The sequence below is a fragment of the Haliaeetus albicilla genome, chromosome 4 (assembly GCF_947461875.1).
Source record: "Haliaeetus albicilla chromosome 4, bHalAlb1.1, whole genome shotgun sequence".
Classification (NCBI taxonomy): Eukaryota; Metazoa; Chordata; class Aves; order Accipitriformes; family Accipitridae; genus Haliaeetus; species Haliaeetus albicilla.
This window is the reverse complement of record NC_091486.1, coordinates 36,270,899-36,290,337: the sequence shown is the minus strand read 5'-3', so window position 1 is coordinate 36,290,337 and position 19,439 is coordinate 36,270,899. Positions and strand designations below refer to the sequence as shown.

General features: G+C 38.8%; 1 protein-coding gene across 1 annotated transcript in view; it reads left to right on the top strand.

The window, feature by feature from the left end:
• The window catches only part of COL3A1 (collagen type III alpha 1 chain), a 53,304-nt gene extending 36,811 nt beyond the window's left edge, over nt 1-16,493 (top strand). Inside the window, exons 23-51 of the mRNA XM_069781903.1 lie at nt 4-57; nt 397-495; nt 651-704; nt 823-876; nt 1,408-1,461; nt 1,815-1,868; nt 2,079-2,123; nt 2,216-2,314; nt 2,407-2,514; nt 3,064-3,117; nt 4,120-4,173; nt 4,275-4,328; nt 4,949-5,002; nt 5,313-5,420; nt 5,594-5,647; nt 6,161-6,214; nt 7,640-7,801; nt 7,928-8,035; nt 8,853-8,960; nt 9,363-9,416; nt 9,597-9,704; nt 10,347-10,400; nt 10,511-10,618; nt 11,874-11,927; nt 12,156-12,263; nt 12,931-13,210; nt 13,732-13,919; nt 14,099-14,341; nt 15,330-16,493. Coding sequence (XP_069638004.1) covers nt 4-57; nt 397-495; nt 651-704; nt 823-876; nt 1,408-1,461; nt 1,815-1,868; nt 2,079-2,123; nt 2,216-2,314; nt 2,407-2,514; nt 3,064-3,117; nt 4,120-4,173; nt 4,275-4,328; nt 4,949-5,002; nt 5,313-5,420; nt 5,594-5,647; nt 6,161-6,214; nt 7,640-7,801; nt 7,928-8,035; nt 8,853-8,960; nt 9,363-9,416; nt 9,597-9,704; nt 10,347-10,400; nt 10,511-10,618; nt 11,874-11,927; nt 12,156-12,263; nt 12,931-13,210; nt 13,732-13,919; nt 14,099-14,341; nt 15,330-15,476 — 2,775 coding nt within the window. The 3' untranslated portion in view covers nt 15,477-16,493. The remainder of the gene's footprint in view (nt 1-3; nt 58-396; nt 496-650; nt 705-822; nt 877-1,407; nt 1,462-1,814; nt 1,869-2,078; nt 2,124-2,215; nt 2,315-2,406; nt 2,515-3,063; nt 3,118-4,119; nt 4,174-4,274; nt 4,329-4,948; nt 5,003-5,312; nt 5,421-5,593; nt 5,648-6,160; nt 6,215-7,639; nt 7,802-7,927; nt 8,036-8,852; nt 8,961-9,362; nt 9,417-9,596; nt 9,705-10,346; nt 10,401-10,510; nt 10,619-11,873; nt 11,928-12,155; nt 12,264-12,930; nt 13,211-13,731; nt 13,920-14,098; nt 14,342-15,329) is intronic.
• Nucleotides 16,494-19,439: the final 2,946 nt, after the last annotated feature.

Sequence of the window (19,439 nt, the reverse complement as noted above, 5' to 3'; positions counted from 1 at the left end):
CAGGGTTTGCCTGGAATTCCAGGAAGCCCTGGAAGTGACGGGAAACCTGGCCCTCCAGTATGTACATTGTGCAGATACTTTATACTAGTCCTCCTACTGACCTTACCCTCATCCCACAGTATCTACATGACAGGTTGTTATCACAGTCTGATTAATTGTCTCCTTTTTGTTTGTTTTATTTACCAGAGCACCTGATATCCTGTCTCATTGTAATAATATTCTGTAAATCTTGTAATTTATTTAAAATACAGATTATACAGAAGCGTAGTTGAAATACAAAACACATAATAAATTTTGTATGATAATGTCTCTAGCCCTCACTATTTAATAGTCATGGATATTCATTTATTTCACCTAACAGATGCCATGTCTTCATTTCTTTTTTGCTTGTTCCAGGGCAGTCAGGGTGAATCTGGCCGCTCTGGTCCACCTGGTCCTCCAGGCCCACGTGGTCAACCAGGTGTAATGGGTTTCCCTGGTCCTAAGGGCAATGAGGTGAGTGGGATTTCTCCACTTCTCCTGTGCTTATGCTTGATCATTCAAATGTTAAAATAAATTGCTCCATAGTGGGGCTATCTCATGCTGCAGCTTTAGGTTATTGTATACTGACCAGAACAAGTATTCTAAATGTGATCTTTCCCTTTTGTAAGGGTGCACCAGGCAAGAATGGAGAAAGAGGCCCTGGTGGACCACCTGGAACACCAGTAAGTTTCATTAACATTTTGTTTTATAATATAATAATGACATAATTAATAATAACTTGGTGAGTCATGTAAAAATTATATCAACTCATAACCATACCCTAATTTTGTCTTTGTATAGGGTCCTGCTGGGAAGAATGGTGATGTTGGCCTCCCGGGTCCTCCTGGACCTACTGTAAGTGTGGTAGTCCCATAAGAGGCAATTATCGATTATTGCCGAGATGGTCTGGCATCTACAGATAGAGACTGTGAATTTAGGGGAAGGAAAATATTTTTAATGATATAAAGAAAAGAAATCTCCTTTTATGAAGACAAATAAAAGAGCTAATCTTTGCCATTATTTTAATAAATTAATACTCAAAACTTTGTTAGGAGAGATCTGAGTTGGGTAGACCTAGTATAAGTTGAAATGAAAAGTCAATTTAGAGCTTTTGGGGACCTACCACCTTTTCAAATTGAAGCATATTACTGCTCCCTTTATAGCATGTCAGACTAGCATCAAGTATAAATGTGTCTGCTGAATCTAACACAGTGAGTGAAAAGAACAAATACCAGAACACCAAGATACATTAGTCTTTGGGGTTGTGCAGTATCGTCATCTGATGACAATAAGGAGGCATAGATTAGAGGTGATGTGGAGGTGTTTATACACTGAAATGATCTCGGACAATTTTTTTTTTTTTCTCTTTTGTTTTCTCTTTTGTAGGGTGCTTCTGGGGAGAGAGGAGAACCAGGACCATCAGGTCCACCCGGCCTCCAGGTGCTGTGTGTTTATTGTTTATTGGTTTCTGCTTCTTCTTAATAGACTAACACACACACACACAAAAAGGAGGCATCTAAACGTTTTCATTAGGGTGCATGTCATCATATTTTGAAGTAAGACAGATCAACTGCTTGACAAAAGTTACTGCTTTATATTTCATAATTGCAAACCAGATGGCTAGCCCAGTAGATTCTGTCACATAAAACCTCTAACTATCAAATTAGCACCTCCTCCTTTGTAAAGGATTGGAATGAGTTGAGTACACATCTTTGTGTCAAAAAAATTTGCTAGATAGGAAAATGCATAATTTATCTATGAAACATGGATGATAATACTGTTCCTTCATGTAGGGATTGCCCGGTGGACCAGGACCAGCTGGAGAGAATGGAAAGCCTGGAGAAGCAGTAAGTCGTCATTCCTTTTTTTTTTTAAGTAACAAAAAATACATGAGTTCTTCCTAGATTACATTTCCAAATTCAGACAGCTATCAGCACTCCGCAGAGCAGAGAAGTCTGATTTTAGGGATTATAGGTGAGAGAAACAGAGTGCCAACCACAATGCAGATTTACTAAGTAAAATGCATGGATAACTTGCATTTATTTTCTCATAAACAGGGGCCAAAAGGTGATATTGGAGGACCTGGATTCCCAGGCCCTAAGGTAAATCATACAGCAACATTTCTATAATGACATGAATGAATTAACAAACTATGAACCTGAAAACAAAGAATAACGTGGTTTTTTTGTCACAGGGTGAAAATGGTATCCCAGGTGAACGTGGTGCACCAGGTCCTCCAGGACCTCCTGGAGCAAGAGGTGGGCCAGGTCCTGCTGGCTCAGAAGGTGCTAAGGTACCCACAGACCTGCTTGCTTTCCTGCTTTTATGTCTACCATTCAGGTTAATTTTTTTTTTCTTTTCTAATTAGTTTTTGTTACTGTTTAGGGTCCTCCTGGACCACCTGGTGCAGCTGGAGGCACAGGGCTGCCTGGCTTACAGGGAATGCCAGGAGAAAGAGGAGCTTCTGGAAGTCCTGGACCAAAAGGGGATAAGGTAACACACCCACACTCTGCCAATTTTATGCTAATTTAGTGGTAGCTTCCCACAAGGCACTGGGTTTGTTCATGTCTTCACTTTTGGCCTGATTTCAGAGGTGCTGACTGTGTAGCAGTAGTGTTGATTTAGCTGTGTGATACGGGTCCTACATGTAAAAACATACAGGATTTTTCACCTGGTTTAATATATGCTAGATATTTTGCTGTGCTAGATCTCTTGGGGAAGGGGTACATCAAAACAGTTCTAATGAAGCTAATAAACAATGAGAATAGTTCATTACCATGGGCAAACACTTTGGCATAGACTCCACTTTGAGTTAATTTGGGGTTTTTTCCATCAAAGTGTTCAGTATCTGATGCTGAATACTGGGCAGAATGTCATCCCCAGTTTTAGATTTGTATTATAACAATAAGGAAATCTGGTTATTGAGAGACCCTGAGTATGAGATCCTCTCCTCAGTAATGTTTTAATTCTTCTTTCCCCCCTGCCTTATGCTTGTCTAATGCTTGATTTTTGCTTATGCTTTTTATTTCTTATGCTTGCTAGGGAGAACCTGGCGGCAAAGGTGCTGATGGCATTCCTGGTGCAAGAGGAGAGAGAGTGAGTCGTCTTTAAACATCTAGCAGTTTATCAGTTAGCTTCACATAGTCTACACTTGGAACATAAGTAAACTTACACTGAATAAGTACTGTCTAGGAGACGTAAAGTAGTAATCCCATTGTATTTCATTCTGGCAGTGCAAATCTGGTTTCATAAACTAAATTAGACTTATACTAGTTTTTGTGATTACAGCTGCTTGGGTAGATGGAATAGAATTTTTTTGCAAGCAGAAGATTACAATTAATTGGGAAAATGTTTTTGAGGGAAAGCACCAGTACAAAACTAGAGAAAATGTTACTAGCTTCCTAAATCTAGCTGACTGATGAGAAAAATGCTGGTTATAATGAAGCACAAAAAGACATTATGATAGTAAGTGTTCTCATACCCATTACTTCTACAGATACTATATATGATATATTTATATATCTATATAGCATATACACATAAAACAGACACTTGAAATATACACGTGTATCTAATGAGTACATACAAGCAGTATATACGTCAAAATAACAAGGGATGACAAATATAAAAAACGCAGCTTGTGTAAGTTGGAGGAAATGTAAAAAACTTATTTCAAACCATTAGAAACACATTAAATTCTCAAGAAAGAAAAAAGTCGGGGAGCTAGCCAAGAGATGGTGAACATATACTGAAGAAATATGGACCAATTATTTATATGAAAAAAGTTAGGGCAATAGATAACTTTGTCTATCGTTGAAAGAGACCTATTAACTTCATGTGGTTTTGGATTAAGTTTAGATGGGGGGCGGGGGGAAGAGAGGATCAATCAATTGGAAATCTCTCATATCAGAAAATGGTGTGATCTCAGAGTGTCACTCCAAAAAGTAGTGTGCAACAACACACTGGCATTGTAGACTTACTTCCATTTAAATATCTTTAGCAACCTGTTTACACTGAAACATAGATGCTACTGCTCAAAATAGAGGAATTAACATTGTCATATTTTGATACAAAATATATTATTTTCTAATTCTTCAGGGTAATGTAGGTCCCATCGGTCCTCCTGGTCCTGCCGGCCCACCTGGAGATAAGGTAAAGCATCCGCCGTAATGATGTTTGATACTGTAAAGAGTCACACCAGTGGCTGTCTCATGGGAAGAAAAACACCTAGTAATCATTCTTGTTCCTTACAGGGAGAGACTGGTCCAGCAGGTGCCCCAGGTCCAATGGGTTCCCGTGGTGGTCCTGTAAGTGATAGTACTTTTCTCCCAGTATAACTTTTACCATGGCTCCTCTAGCCTAGTATAGACATCAGTGTCGCACCTACCTGATCAGGAACACAGGTGGCTTGAGTTCAAAGTAAACTAAGCACATTCCGCTCCTGTTGACTCTTGGGATTTACAGGTGCTAAGGACTTCAGAAAATCAGTGCTTTTAACACTGTAAAGGGATCAGAGAGCTATGGCGACAGTTCAGGGCAAGAGTGTGAGCAATAGTTGTTTCCATCTTGTCTTACAGTTAAGTAAACTTTTATTAGTACTTTTATTCTTGTATTTACTTTTTAGATTGATAAAACAGCACATTTGGATCTCAGTTGGATCTGGGGAACACCATGGATTTTGCTCAGGGTTTATACAGATGTAACTGAGATTAGTTTGTCACACTTCAGATAATTATCAGATAATTCCTGAACCGTTATTTTTAGTGCTCAGGAGCAACTGTTGTTTCTGGTTTGGGTTGGGGTTTTTTTCTCCTCCAAAGGCCGATAAGACAAAGAAACTTCAGCAGTATTCATGGGAGTGTTCTCTAACTTGTAAAGTGAAGCCTATCTTTCTAACATCTTCCATTCCTAATGTTGTTTTCTACAGGGTGAACGAGGAGAACAAGGTCTTCCTGGACCTGCTGGCTTCCCTGGAGCTCCAGTAAGTATAAATACTTAAAAGCAATTGAATGTGATTATGAGTTTTTGGATTCTCTAAGTTTATCCACATTCAGAAAGTCTTGCTGTAACCCCTTTAATATACATACCTGCTACATACATTTGATTCATTTGCTACTCTTTCTGTACTTAGTCACACACAGAGCAACATTTCTTTATTCTTCCCTTCCTGTACTGTCGACCAATAGAGTTCAACTGCATTCACATTTAATTGAATGTTTAAATTCCCTTCAGAAGAGTATCTGGATAGCGTTTTTCATTTTGAGTCCTAATATAACATAATTTTTCTACAGGGCCAAAATGGGGAACCTGGTGGGAAAGGAGAAAGAGGCCCACCTGGTCTGAGAGGAGAGGCTGGACCCCCTGGAGCTGCAGGTCCACAGGGTGGTCCTGGTGCACCAGTAAGTTTTTGCTGTTCCTTATTGCTACAAAGAGAGGTTTCTTCAGTTCTCCCTCAGCCTCAAGGTGGTGGGGCCCAAGTGCAAGCATTTGAACTGCTGGAAACTTAATGACACTTCCTATAATTTTAATCTATTTATCAAATCACTTCCTTTATCTATTTCCTTCCATGTAGGGTCCACCTGGTCCCCAAGGAACAAAAGGAGAACGTGGATCTCCTGGAGGCCCCGTGAGTATCTCATTGACTTAGTCACTGATAAATGACTTTATCTATTACAACAAACATGATGTAAATGAAAAACAATACCTTCAGTGACTTCAATATTTGCAGTTCAAGAATAATTAAAGTGTTCCAGAAGGAGTAATTAAAGTTGAGGTGTTTAGTGATCTGGACTATATTGATTTTAATATAAGTAAGGGGCCAAAATAGCTTTTGGCACAATGACCCAAATCTATAAAATGGCTTATCTCAACAATTATTAGATTTATATGCCATCTTTGCTAAGTTTCTCAGAGCCCATTTGTTACCCTTTGAGGAACATACAGGACCTTCACTTGCAAAAAATAGAAAATAAAAAAAAATTTAAAATTGTGAACTTATTGTTCAGTTACAGGACATTTAATTCGGGTTTTAAGTGAAACAGCTAAATATAATTCAAAGTCAGCTGTTGTACAAAAATCAATTTGTTCATGTTTTTCTAACCTGCAGAAAATGACAACTAAAAGTATCGATCTCTCATAGGGTGCTGCTGGTTTCCCTGGTGCTCGTGGTCTACCTGGTCCCCCTGGTAGCAATGTAAGTTGTCTTATCCTCCTTTTCTTTTATTCTTACCTTGTGGATCTATTTAGACATATATTAATATATTAAACTATATTAAGCAAGCTGTGTGTACCTTGACATGAATATAACATAAGCAAAAGCATTCTGAATATGATGTTTGGACTTAGGGAAAAAATTCTGCAAAAGAGAGTTTAGTCTCCTCTTTCTTGTGTTATATGGAATAGCAATTCATTCGGTTACTGTCTTGGTATTCCTTCTTCTATTATGGTTTGCTTTCCAAAGCCCATCAGAGTTAGTGGAGTCCTTCTCCTGGATCAGGTCCTTGAGTATTTCTGTTGGTGGCAGACATCTTGTTTTCTCTCTTGCTCTTCTATGATGCAAGAAATATTCAGTTCAGGATCTTGAAATGGTATGCCTTTTCAAAACTACATTTTGTAGATCCCTGTTGAGAATTTTTTTTAGTTGCCTGTAGAATGGAATGGCATAAGATTTAATTATCTTGGGAAAGAGAAGTTTGGAAAGATTCTTGTGGCAAAGTTTCACTCTTGTGATATGGCCTACATCTGACGTTTAATCCACCAGTCTGCAGTGTCCTATTATAAATAGGTGTGCTGGTGTATCAGCTAATTCCAATATTTTATACAATATCTGTGTGTGAAGAAAAGCTGTTTCATAATATCCTTGCATGTTCAACATGCACCTATTTTTGACTCACATAGTCAAAATTAGATTCTGATTTTTGATTGTTTAAAAATTAAGAAAATACAAAGAATACAATGGGTTTACCCATTTTAAAATCAAAACTATAAATTATCCTTTCTTGTATGGTAACTGAGATATAAAGTAAGACAATTTTTTTTAATATTTGAATAAACAGATTTTTATTTTCTGTTTTATAGTTACAGACAGATGCAAATTAGAATATTGCTGAATAAAAAGAAAAAAAGTAGAATTTTATTTAAAGTACCATTAAAGTCAAGGTAATTCTTTCCATTGATTGGCTAAGAGTTTTAATGAAAGACATTTCATGCTGCACATGTCCAGGACACCACCTTAAAGATATCTGGCATGAGCAATGCAAGAAATCAGCAGGTCTGCTACTATTTCGCATTTCTGTGGCAGAGCCATGGATGAGGAGTGTGTATCCTGTGTTGGATGTATTACAACCACTGGGCATCCAAAACATGCAAGTGTTGCATTATGCAAACTGTATGTCCAGACAATAGGGAGAAAAAAGTATCAGTTTTGAAAATGGTAGGCAAAAGCATTCTCTTTATAAGACCAGATCAGATTTGGGTGCATAGGGGTTGGACCCTAAATCTGCCTTCAGGCAATGACTCGAGTCAGGCTGGCTTTCATGAAGGAAGATCAATGCCATTAAGCGTGTGCTACTGTTTCAGATAACACAGCTCACACTCTTCTTTTTAAAATTCTTTTTAGGGTAGTCCAGGTCCCCCTGGTAACGCAGGGCCTGCAGGCAAGGATGGGCCTCCTGGACCCCCCGGTAGTGCCGGTTCTCCTGGCAGTCCAGGACCTGCTGGAACAAGAGGTGAGCCCGGCTCACCAGGTGAAAAAGGGCCACCAGGAGCACGAGGAGAAAGGGTAAGTACACGTCCAGCCAGGGACTGTTACACCAATAGGCAGGGATTCTGTCCCTCAAGAATAAGAAGCCCCCTCTTGAATGTTAAAGGTGCTCAGTATTGACTGATCTGACCTTTTTTTAAACAGGGGCCACCAGGTGAAACAGGTCCTCAAGGCATTGTCGGTGGCCGGGGTAACACAGGTTTGCCAGGTCTACGTGGCCCAAGTGGTCCACCCGGTATGGCAGGTGCCAAGGTGAGAGTGCATTCACTGCAGCAGTAGCCTCGAAGCTAACCCAACAACTGTAATCCAGCTACTAAAAATAGCTTAGAGATACAAAAAGTAATGAATGTGTTGTGGGTTTTTTTAAAATGCTTTTTAGTCCAGAGACCACAGAATTTAGTTATTTGTGTTTACATCTGTAAGATCAGGCTTTAAAATGTCCAGTAACCAGCAGCTGTGGCATGTGAGGCTGTCTTTAACCTCTATTACCAAGAGTTCTGGATCACATTGTCTAGAAGTATATAACCACCTTCACACACTTAAGGAGGGTCATGGGCTATAAACTCTTCTTGAGACAAGATTTGAGTCATAGCTTTGCCTACAGCAAGTTGTTTATCTTTCCTTAATTCTCAGTATGTTTCTTGCTTAAATATTATGACCCAAACAGAAAAGTACTTTCACCTCCCTGCAGAAAAGGGGGTTGAGGCTTGGTTTGTATTTTATCACTAATATAGCGATAGACCGGCATTTTTTTGTTAACTGCTTTGGCTATTGCTTTGGGGCATGTAAGAAGAGACATACCCATTTATTATTTCTTAGTTGACAAAACCATAAGGAACATTCCTTGGGTTCAGTGACCTTGCATGAATATTACCAGCAATGAAAAGAAACCAATTTGGCCAAGTCTTTCTCTTTCTTATTTTGAGTATTCACAATCACCAAAGTCACACTGGCCCTTTGCTTTATTATGTGTCCTTCATAATCACTGCATCTTTAATTAAAGATGTATAACATGATGGTATTTCCTAAGTACATTATCTGCAGCTAAAGCCTTTCCCTTTTTGTTCAGGGTGAAGATGGTAAACCAGGCACCAATGGTGTCCCAGGAGAACGCGGTGCTCCTGGTCCGCAAGGTCCTATTGGACAAAGAGGCTTACCTGGGGAGCCTGGCCGAGATGTGAGTGGATGCGTTAGACCTTCCTGCTAGCTTGTGAGTTACAAACGGGAGACTCTGGGAGTCGATATGCTTTAAGGTTCACAAAGCCTCACTCAAGTGCCTGATGCACAGGGGCCTGGGCAGATTACTTTCTCATGTAAGGCAGTGTAGCCTACTGTCTCTGCTATACCTTTTACTGCCTGTGGACCACATCTCTGTCTCACTTGGAACTAAACTGATGGCACTGCCCATACACCTACAAAATAATACAGGTCATACAGATCTTTTATGGCCCACTCCACCTCCAGGAACTCTTCTTTCTTGAAAACTCTCACTTTGATGAGCATTATTTCAGCTTACTGGAAAACAAGCTGTCTATTTGTTGTCCAGTCTATGAACAAACTGTACCACTCTTTTTTCCAGGGTAACCCTGGCTCAGATGGCTTGCCTGGACGTGATGGATCCCCAGGAGGCAAAGTAAGGAATCACCATTATCTTCAGATTGCCAAATAAATGTTGTGTAGAGATGACAATATACGTAGTTCTGTGCTATGTAACTTGTTCCTTGAACCTCCTATGCTCCACTGAATATACTCCTTACATCATAGTTCTGTAAATGTTTAAATTTATTATCCTGTCAACTGTTACTATCTGCAGGGTGACCGTGGTGAAAGTGGCTCTCCTGGCCCTCCAGGACCTCCTGGTCACCCTGGGCCTGCAGGTAGCAACGGCGCACCTGGAAAAGCTGGTGAAAGAGGATTTCAGGTAAGACCAAAGTAAATAGCTTACTGCTTATTTACATACCTTTCCTATACAAAATCCATTTCATGCAGTAATAAAGTGGAAGTTTGGAAGAGTTGTACATTTGTTACTGTTATAGTTTCTTGGCATTGAGGACCTCTTTTATAAGAATATTGAGGGGAAAGACATCACAGTTTATGTTCCTGATAACTGTATATAAACTAAGCTCAAAATCCATGTACTTCTTAGGACGCCAAAAAGCACATCATCCCACCAGGCCCTATCTTAATTTCCATCCCATCTGGTGCTCATGCAGCACAAGTGATGTTATTTATTTAAATGAAGGGAGTAACTCTGGAAGTCTTCAAGTTATTTGTGAGAAGTGCTGACGCCAGCACAGCTTGAGCACTGAGCACCTCACAAAATGAAGGAGGGGTCTAGTGCACGTGGTATGTATCAGTGCCTACAAGCAGCTGAGTAAGACTAACATGGTAGAAAAAGGAACTGGCTAGAATTCTTGCTGATTATGTAGTGTGTGTGTGTGTTTGTAGCTTCCCCTTGTTTTCAAACAGCTGCTGGCTTTGAACATACTGCTTATCTGGAAATAAAGTAGGGGTCTATTCAACTCCAAGTGATCCATACCACCTTATTCTTATTGTGTCATAGGGTCCACCTGGCCCTCCTGGCTCTGCTGGTCCTGCTGGTGCTCGTGGTCCTGCTGTAAGTCATATTTAAAGTATTTCTGATATCATACATTCACTATTCCCTGTTATTTGGGCATTTCTCTTATTTCTTTTTATATTCCTTTTATTGCAAATGTGCTCTTGAAGGGTCCTCAAGGTCCTCGTGGTGATAAAGGTGAAACTGGTGAACGAGGCAGCAATGGCATAAAGGGTCATAGAGGATTTCCTGGTAGCCCTGGTCTCCCTGGTCCTCCTGTGAGTATTTTGTATTGGATCGGGAATTATGGCTGATCTTAGTTTCTGTGGTGTAGGTCCCAGGTAACTAGTTAGCTTTAACTAATTTACTGAGGAAAGAAAAAAAATTATAAAGAAGCTGTGTGATTTGATTGTCAGATGTGTTCAAAAGTCCAGATTCCCTGAATCAACCTGAAATAAGTATTAATAAAGAACTGGGAGAAGCTGCTAGGAGCTAAAGCTGGGTTTGCTATAATCCCTTTCAGTTATGTGTCTGCCTGTGTCTGGAACAAACTCTTTGCATTCATTTATATAGGCTATTCCTGATTAAATTATAAAAGGTAGAAATAAGGGTTGAAATATCTACATCTATTAGAAATCTATGCTAGACAGACAACTAAATCCATGAAAAAGCTACTCCGAGTCCAAATACCTCCCTTCTGTCACTCATCTTTTGCAGTAATTAATATTAGGGCAAAATGGGCATGAAATTGTAAACTACTGAACTGTAAACATGCACTACCGTTTTGAACAGTTCTTAATAGCTAAAAGAATTGAAGGGTAATAGACAGGCATTCCGTAGGTATTTATGACAAGTAACAATTTAAAAAGGGATTTACACTGAAAAGAACTATTACTAACACTCATGATACAAATGAGAATCAAGAAACTAACTTACTCAATTAATGTACCAATGGTGGCAAAAAGATGGGAATGTTAACTATAAAATGCCACCAATACCAACCTATTTAACAACACAATATAACCTGTTGTCTAACATATAACACAAGTAAAAAAACCCAAACTGATAAATTCTCATTTACACTATGACAGCGAGATGATCAATAATTTTTAAACATATGGCTTAGTTCTTTGTGGTGCATAAATAAAGCAAGTTTTTAATGCATTTGAAAACATGAGTGTTTGTCAAATTATTTAAATAAATTTACTGGTAATATGATTAAAACTGCAGCATTTTGAGCCTATAGCTATGTATTCTTATGAATACAAGATTTCATCCAAACCTCATTGATGTTGGTTGGCTTGCTTGCATTTCGGGTATCACATCACTAAGATTTTTTCATATAGACAGCATTTGATATTATTTTCTGGTTAAAGAATGGCAACCATTCTCTCTCATACCTGACATATTCTTTTTATAAGAATGTGTTTCATATAATCTTAAAAATGTTTTCAATGCCTTTACTTAAGGTACATCCAGCTAGTTGCAAAGTATTACTGAGAGGTGTATGACTTACTTTACTTTTCTTCATAGGGTCCCCTGGGTCCACAAGGTGCAATTGGAAGTCCAGGAGCTTCAGGTGCAAGGGTAAGAAAAACTCCTTACTGAACATAACTGGAAGGAAGATTCAGACTGTTTGTTTAACTAAAAAAATAAATAAATAAATTGGCCATCTTAACAGGCAACAGCTGAAGAAAGAGAAAACACCTGATAAATTGTACAGAAATGTTTGAAATATCTCACAAAGTATTTCTGGATTTGAGATTATCTGGTAAACAATTTTGACCATATTATCTGTGTTCAACATTGTTTTAGGGTCCCCCAGGACCAGCTGGGCCGCCTGGAAAAGATGGTAGAAGTGGCTATGCAGGTCCAATTGGTCCTCCTGGCCCCCGTGGTAACAGAGGTGAAAGTGGCCCTGCAGTAAGTAAATTGTGCTCATTCAAACAAACAAATCTGTAGGGATTATTCATGAAACATAGGGTGCTCTCCCATTTAAATATCTCCCTCAGAAAATTCTGTATTTCATGGACAGAGTTTGTGGTAGGAGGTATCTAGCTATCAAGGCTAAATTAAAAAAAAATACAGATTACTTGTAGTTCAGTGTAACTATTGATACCCTGGGCATTGTGTTAGTCTCAGGTTAACCATTGACTTTTCTGCATACAAGGGGAAGCAGGATCTCCTCTTCACTTCAGAGCACAGACTCCCTTTGTCTTGGAAGCTATGAAATGGGTTTCCTAGACTCCTCTAGAGAGACCAGTGCTGCAAAGGTCACTAGCATAGTCACTTCTAAAGCCAAGAAATGGTTATTCTCTGGATTTTGGTGGAGAGGGTTCCTTCTCCTGCTCAAAGCCCAGACAGAAAAAGGACAGTCACAACTTGACAAAATTAGGAAAAGAAAATTCCAACTTTAGGAAAATAAAGGCCCAAAAAGTCTAACAGATGTTTATAGCAAGTGCCATTATTTAATGAATATGTAAATTAAATGTTTATGTGAGAATTCTCATTTTTTAGGATTAGGGCCCACATGGACTTTTAGTTGTAACCTGTGATCTCTACTTAGCACTATGTTCGCTATTTTTTTTAGGGTCCACCAGGCCAGCCTGGTCTTCCTGGTCCTTCTGGTCCTCCTGGTCCATGTTGTGGTGCTGTGTCTCCCCTGGTCGGTGGTGAAAAAGGTCCAGGGGGCTATGGGTATGAATATCGAGATGAGCCAAAAGAAAATGAAATCAATCTGGGTGACATCATATCTTCAATGAAATCAATTAACAACCAGATTGAAAACATCATTAGTCCTGATGGATCACGGAAGAATCCGGCTCGTAACTGCAGAGATCTGAAATTCTGCCATCCTGAGCTCAAGAGTGGTATGTTAGGTTTTTATTTTTAACAATGGTAGCGGATCTTGATTTTTTTTTTTTTTTTTCCATGAATGCTATTGTCTCTGAGTATTTAAATGCAGAGATCTGCTATAAGAATTTGGGTTTTTAAACAAGTGTCATGATAAAGATGATAAATGTAATAGTAATTTTACACTTTAATTCACTGTGCGTTTACATAGTATATACACTGACTTCAACTCCACTCCTTACATGCTTATAAGTGAACATTTTTTTTTTCAATAATTTTATGGGAAAAAAAACATGACAAGTATAAGTTCTATATTTATTTCTAATGTCAGTCATATAACAGTATTCTCATGAACTCAGTATATTTTTATACCATCTTATTTTCTGTGTGGCATCTCTTATGTCAAAACTAACATGCTTCCTAATTTGGCGCAGGAATCTGGCATAGAAATAAGCTTCTCTCTCATGCAGTCAGATTCTTCTCCAAATATATTAAGCCTCCTAACACTTTTTTTTTTTTTTTTTTTTTTTACCTCTAGGAGAGTACTGGATTGATCCTAACCAAGGCTGCAAGATGGATGCTATTAAAGTGTACTGTAATATGGAAACTGGTGAGACATGCCTCAATGCTAACCCCAGCACTGTGCCAAGGAAAAGATGGTGGACCAGTGAAAGCAGTGGAAACAAACACGTTTGGTTTGGAGAATCTATGAACGGAGGCTTCCAGGTAAGAAATTACCACAGTTAACAGCCCAAAAGGTAGTACACATATTGTACATCACAATGTACTAAAAAATAATCCTGAAATTAAACTAAGATAAACATTTCGTGGGTGAAATATAACTATATGGACTGTCCCTAGACATGATTAAACAAAACCTGTTGCTTATGTGTTGTGCTCTGCAGTTCAGCTACGGTGATCCTGAGCTTCCAGAGGATGTCTCAGAAGTTCAGCTGGCCTTCCTCCGCATCCTCTCCAGCCGTGCCTCCCAGAACATCACCTACTACTGCAAGAACAGCATTGCCTACATGGATGAAGCCAGTGGAAATGTTAAAAAAGCTCTGAAACTGATGAGCTCTGTGGAGAGTGAGATCAAGGCAGAAGGAAACAGCAAATTCACATATGCTGTTCTGGAAGATGGCTGTACTGTAAGTAAACAAGACTTTAGTATGGTAGTTTACTAAATAATTCCCTCTCAAGGACTAGACCTGTAATAAAGGAAGAGAGTGCTTTGCATGACCTGGGTAAGGAAAGGACACAGCTGCACCTAACTGGGGAAACTTCCATTCTGTACACCAGAAGTGTCACTCCTGTAGAAAGTGAGGTGCACTCCCATTTAAATCTGGGCTTTACAGGTATCTCCTTGCTTTAGCATCAAAAAGTCAGGGAAGTCACGGTGACCAAGTTTTGATCCATCTCATGTCAACTCTAAAACTAAGAGCATGGGCAGCCATGGGCAATGGGAAGGGACAAATACAGTCACTTCACAGATGCACCATTGCTTCACTGTGCCTTGCTTGCTGCAGCAGGAAGTACTGGAGAGTAGTGGTAACATCAATGAGCATGCTCGTCTATGAGCATCTGCAGCCTTTTCAGTAACAAAAAAATACAAAACACCGTGGCACCATCCACAATTTGTCTCCTGCTGTGTTTAAAGTCCCAAAAGCCCAACAAACACTGATGTGTCTGGCAAACCTGCCATTTAAGGATGCATGAACACATCTACTTTGCAGCCATTTCTTCATGAACGTGAAGAGCTACCTCATTACTGCTGTTGCTTTTTCTTGAGGCCAAAACCACTTTCCAGAGTAGCCATTTGTACCATCTTCCAGCATGCAGACCACGTTTCAGTCCTAAGTCAGGGTACAGGCACCACTCCAGAGCACCCTAGTGTCCATCAGGGATCCCATCCCTTCTGAGCCACAAGGTCTACAACCCCACAAGACCTCACATAAAAGGACCAGAAATTAAGAATGTCTATCTACATGTTCATTTCTACAGAGACTGCAACTGAGAGACACACATTAATATCGAAAGAGAAAGTAGTAAATCCAGTAAACTGTAGGATAACTTTCACATAGCCCAACACTGATTTCTCTAACATGTTCTCCTTTTCTTTTCTTTTTAACTTCACAGAAACACACTGGTGAATGGGGTAAAACAGTCTTTGAATACAGAACGCGCAAGACAATGAGATTGCCTGTGGTTGATATTGCACCCATAGATATTGGTGGTCCTGATCAGGAATTTGGCGTGGACATTGGCCCGGTCTGCTTCTTATAAATCAAAGACCCTGCTCTTTCTGAAACCCCAGCAAACAGATTCACACTCCAACTGTGCTCCTTTGTTTTAGCCTTGTCAGCTAGTACAGCTGACCATCTGTATCCCAGTTATTTATTAACAAAATTTCTGGGGGAAAAATCAATTTGATATTAAGGGTTATTTTTTTTGCTATTACACAAACTACAATAAAAATGCTTTTTTTTGCTCTATTTTTTTTTACAAAATTCCATCTTCAAAACATGTCTCCGTGGTGCTATAATACAGCTTCAACACTTAATAAAACAACACTGTGTTCTATTAGTTGAATGTTAGCCAATTTACAAAGCACTGATTGCTCCCAGTACCAAAGTTTACCCTTCTTTCTAAGATGCAGTCCATAAAGCTAGAAAGACCTCCCTGTTTCAACTACCTCAACATGGACAGAAACTGGGATGTGTCTGATGAGTCAAACCAAAACTCAATCAAAACCCATTGGTCAATTCAGTGGAATCATTTGGTACAAAATTGTCTATTTCTGTACTGATTAGCTGTGAAAAAGTACAGTGTATTTTAAGAGTTCAATACCTTAATGTCAGTAGTCACCATAATTTTATTGTTGGATTGTATTCTGTTATCAAAGGTGCTTCTCTACTTTCCTGTCATTGCTGGTCAAGACCACTAAAATTAGGGAAGTGTAAAAGACTAATATGATGGTGCTAATGTATTTTTCACTCCTAACTCTGCAAGTCAGGGTTATTGACTTGCTTAAAAAAAAAAAAAAAAAAAAGTAAAGGATTTAATGCAATTGTAAATGTCTCCTGTCAAAGATCGTCATTGGCATGTCATAGTTGAGAACTTTCTCCCTTCACTCTGTAACAGTCAATAAAGATGCAAAATTGTGAACTACTTCTGTCACGTTAACACATTTATAGTGTTGAAGGTTAACCATCTTTGTAAGCTTTTATATGGTTGTTGGTCTATTCCTTACAGAGACACATAATAAAATATCTTAATAAAACTCCTTGTTGTTTCATAAAACTGAGGTTTTTTCTTATTTTACTCTTTATATCTCTCTCGTCAAACAAATTAATATGGCAGGACACAACTCCGGTACCAGTTTAACTGATTTTTTTCTAAAATAATTTTTTGCAGGAAAACTTGGTAATCCTAAGGGATGTAGTTTATGGCATCGTACTATGATATTTTCTTTCTTACTTTTTCCACTCCATCCAGTGGCTCATTTTTTTCAAGCACAGGGAGCTGCTCTGGCTATCAGCATGGATTCATGCTACTCAGTCTTTCCCATGAAGGAAGGCACGGAGCCTGCTCCCACATCATTACCACACCACGTTGCTCCACAGCTCAGGATCATTAAGAATCCTCTACAACACAGTCAGAAGACAAAAATTAGGGAGAAAAAAATTCAGGTTCTTAAAGGTTCTCACTAATGATTATGGATCATGCATCCTCAGAATACTTTCTGGATTAGACCAAGCAGGGAAAATGGGCAGAGAAAGGGTGTTTAAGAAACTTCACTAGATTTGGGTCTAAGCCAAAACATGGCCCTGCTCTGGCATCACAGAATTCAGACATGCCCACACAGAAACAAAATAGTAAGGGTCTGGGGAGACCTTAACAGCACAAATGCAGTATCAAAACAGGCACAACTGTGCTTAATGCTACATAAAAGAATAGTGCCAACAATTCATAAAAAATACTGGCTGTTGCAGGAAACCTCATTTTATGGTGAAAATACCTACCATTTACAGAAGATGAGAATTACATGTATGTAATAATATTAATCTGAGATAAATTACATGGTAGGAAGTCTTTTGATGGGAGTTGAAATTTTATGAAAGCAGCTGGTAAGAAGTCTGCCTGGTGGAAAAATGCATTGGAAAAACCTGTTCTTAATCCCCACAGCAGAAAAGAAAAGCCTCTGTAATCTCCAGTACTACTGTTGCTGAGTGAATGGCTGGTAACAATTATTACTCAACCTTAAAACTGAAGGTTTGGGGTGCCTTTTTTCTAAAGGAAACATATAGTCATCAAGTTTTTGATTAATAATTTCTACTAATGAAAGGTGATTACTGGAACATTTGTAGAAAACACAAAGAAATAGCCAAGACCACCATAAAGTAATAAATCCAACTACCTTCATTTTTTTCAGAGGATCACTTATTAAGCCTATTTTTTTTAAATTCTGATTTAATGTGTCAGCCTGCAAAAGGCTCTAGCTTTTATTTCACATGGGAAATATAATTTAAAAAAAAAAACAAAACGCAAAAACTTACCTGACTCTTTCAGGCTAGCAGCACCATTACTCACCTTTACAGAGCAGCACATCAAGTTCATAGACTACATTACTTCTAGGAATAACCCCCTTTCATGCAGGTAACTAACAAAGGTCTTTCAAGGCTGTATGGAAGCACCAACACCTGCTTTCAAGCTCTAAGATAAGTTGATTTTTAAGCACATATATACAAGTTTATCTTCCTTTGGCATTTAAATTTAAAGTTGTATTGGATAAAAGAAAAAAAAAAGCAGTCTACATACATAGTTGAGAGGCATGAAGTCAAATGAGAGGCATTTAAAAAAAAAAGGAAAGAAGTTACCCACACAGTAATAAGAAGACTGATAATAAGAAATTTCTCATTCTGATCCACAGCTTCTTATTCAGTCATGTGTTACACCAGTTGATATTCATATGCTTCATAGCACCATATTACTATGGCTCTTTGGGGAAAACAAGAAAAGAAGCAAAACCCCCTGCCTTAAAGAGTTTCCCAGATCATACCAACAGCTTTAAGATATCACTAATTTAGGTTTTAGTATTTCCTAGGAACTTCACCTTTCACAATTAATTATCACCTAAAAGGTGTAGCCCTTTTTCAGGACACCAGAGCTTTTTTTCTGGTGAATGTGGACTCCCTGACTCTTGTTTGTGGCATAGGGACTATTTCAACACCTCCTTTCTACATTCTTTATGGAAATTATGTTTAAAAACCCCAAAACATGACAACAATCCAGCAAACCCTTCTCTAACAGAAAAACTTGGCTATCTGATTAAGCCCTAATTTTAAACAATTCCTAACACCTGCAACTCACTTACTTACACAGTCTTGCCTCCCTCTGAGTGATAGGTAACGCATTCTCTGCAGCCGACATATCTAGCAGCTGCGTGGCTCCAGGCACTGCTTTAAAAACCCCACAAGACCCCTTTCACAGCTCTTAGTTGGTGCAGCCTGAGAAATCACTGTGGAAGCAGCTTGGCCTCAGCAATCCTCCCCACTGGAGAGAACTGCTGTGGGACAGCTACTGGCAAGAGGTGAGTTGTTCCGTGAGTTTGTGTCTCTGCAGCTCTTCACCTCAGCAGTACGTTTGCAGCTAGAACCAGGCCAGGGCAAACAACTGCTTGTAATGGGGTTGTGATGGTTTCTGAATTTGAATAGTTGTTAGGAATTTTTTCTGGAAGCTGGTGAATTATCAACCACTTTCCCTGCTAAAAAAAAAAAAAAACAAAAACCAAAAAAAACCACTAGACATTTAAATAAGCAGCAGTGTAATTTGTAACCCTTGCTTTGCTGTGTTATCAGCCAAATAATCTTAAGCCTCTATTTGCAGGCAGTAACTTGGAGGAAGAGCTCTTGATAAGAATTTTGAATTCATAAAGGAGAAAGTTCTTCCCAACACATGCTTTGCCATGCTATGGCTGTCCTGATAGCTTTAGTAGAGATATCAAATTTCTAGCGTTCTTGTCAGCTGCATATTATTTATATAAGCTGGGAAATGTGTTATTTTGGAGGGCTGGTTATTAGTTACGACAGTAACACTGCTTCATTGTAGTCACCAAATTAAAATATATTTCTTATTACAGGTAATGTACCCATTTCAACCAAGACCAAAACCCTAATAGTGATTTGAAAAATCATATCCATTTGTTTTCACCAGGAAAGAGGTCGGGTCTGGCAGGCTATGATTTTT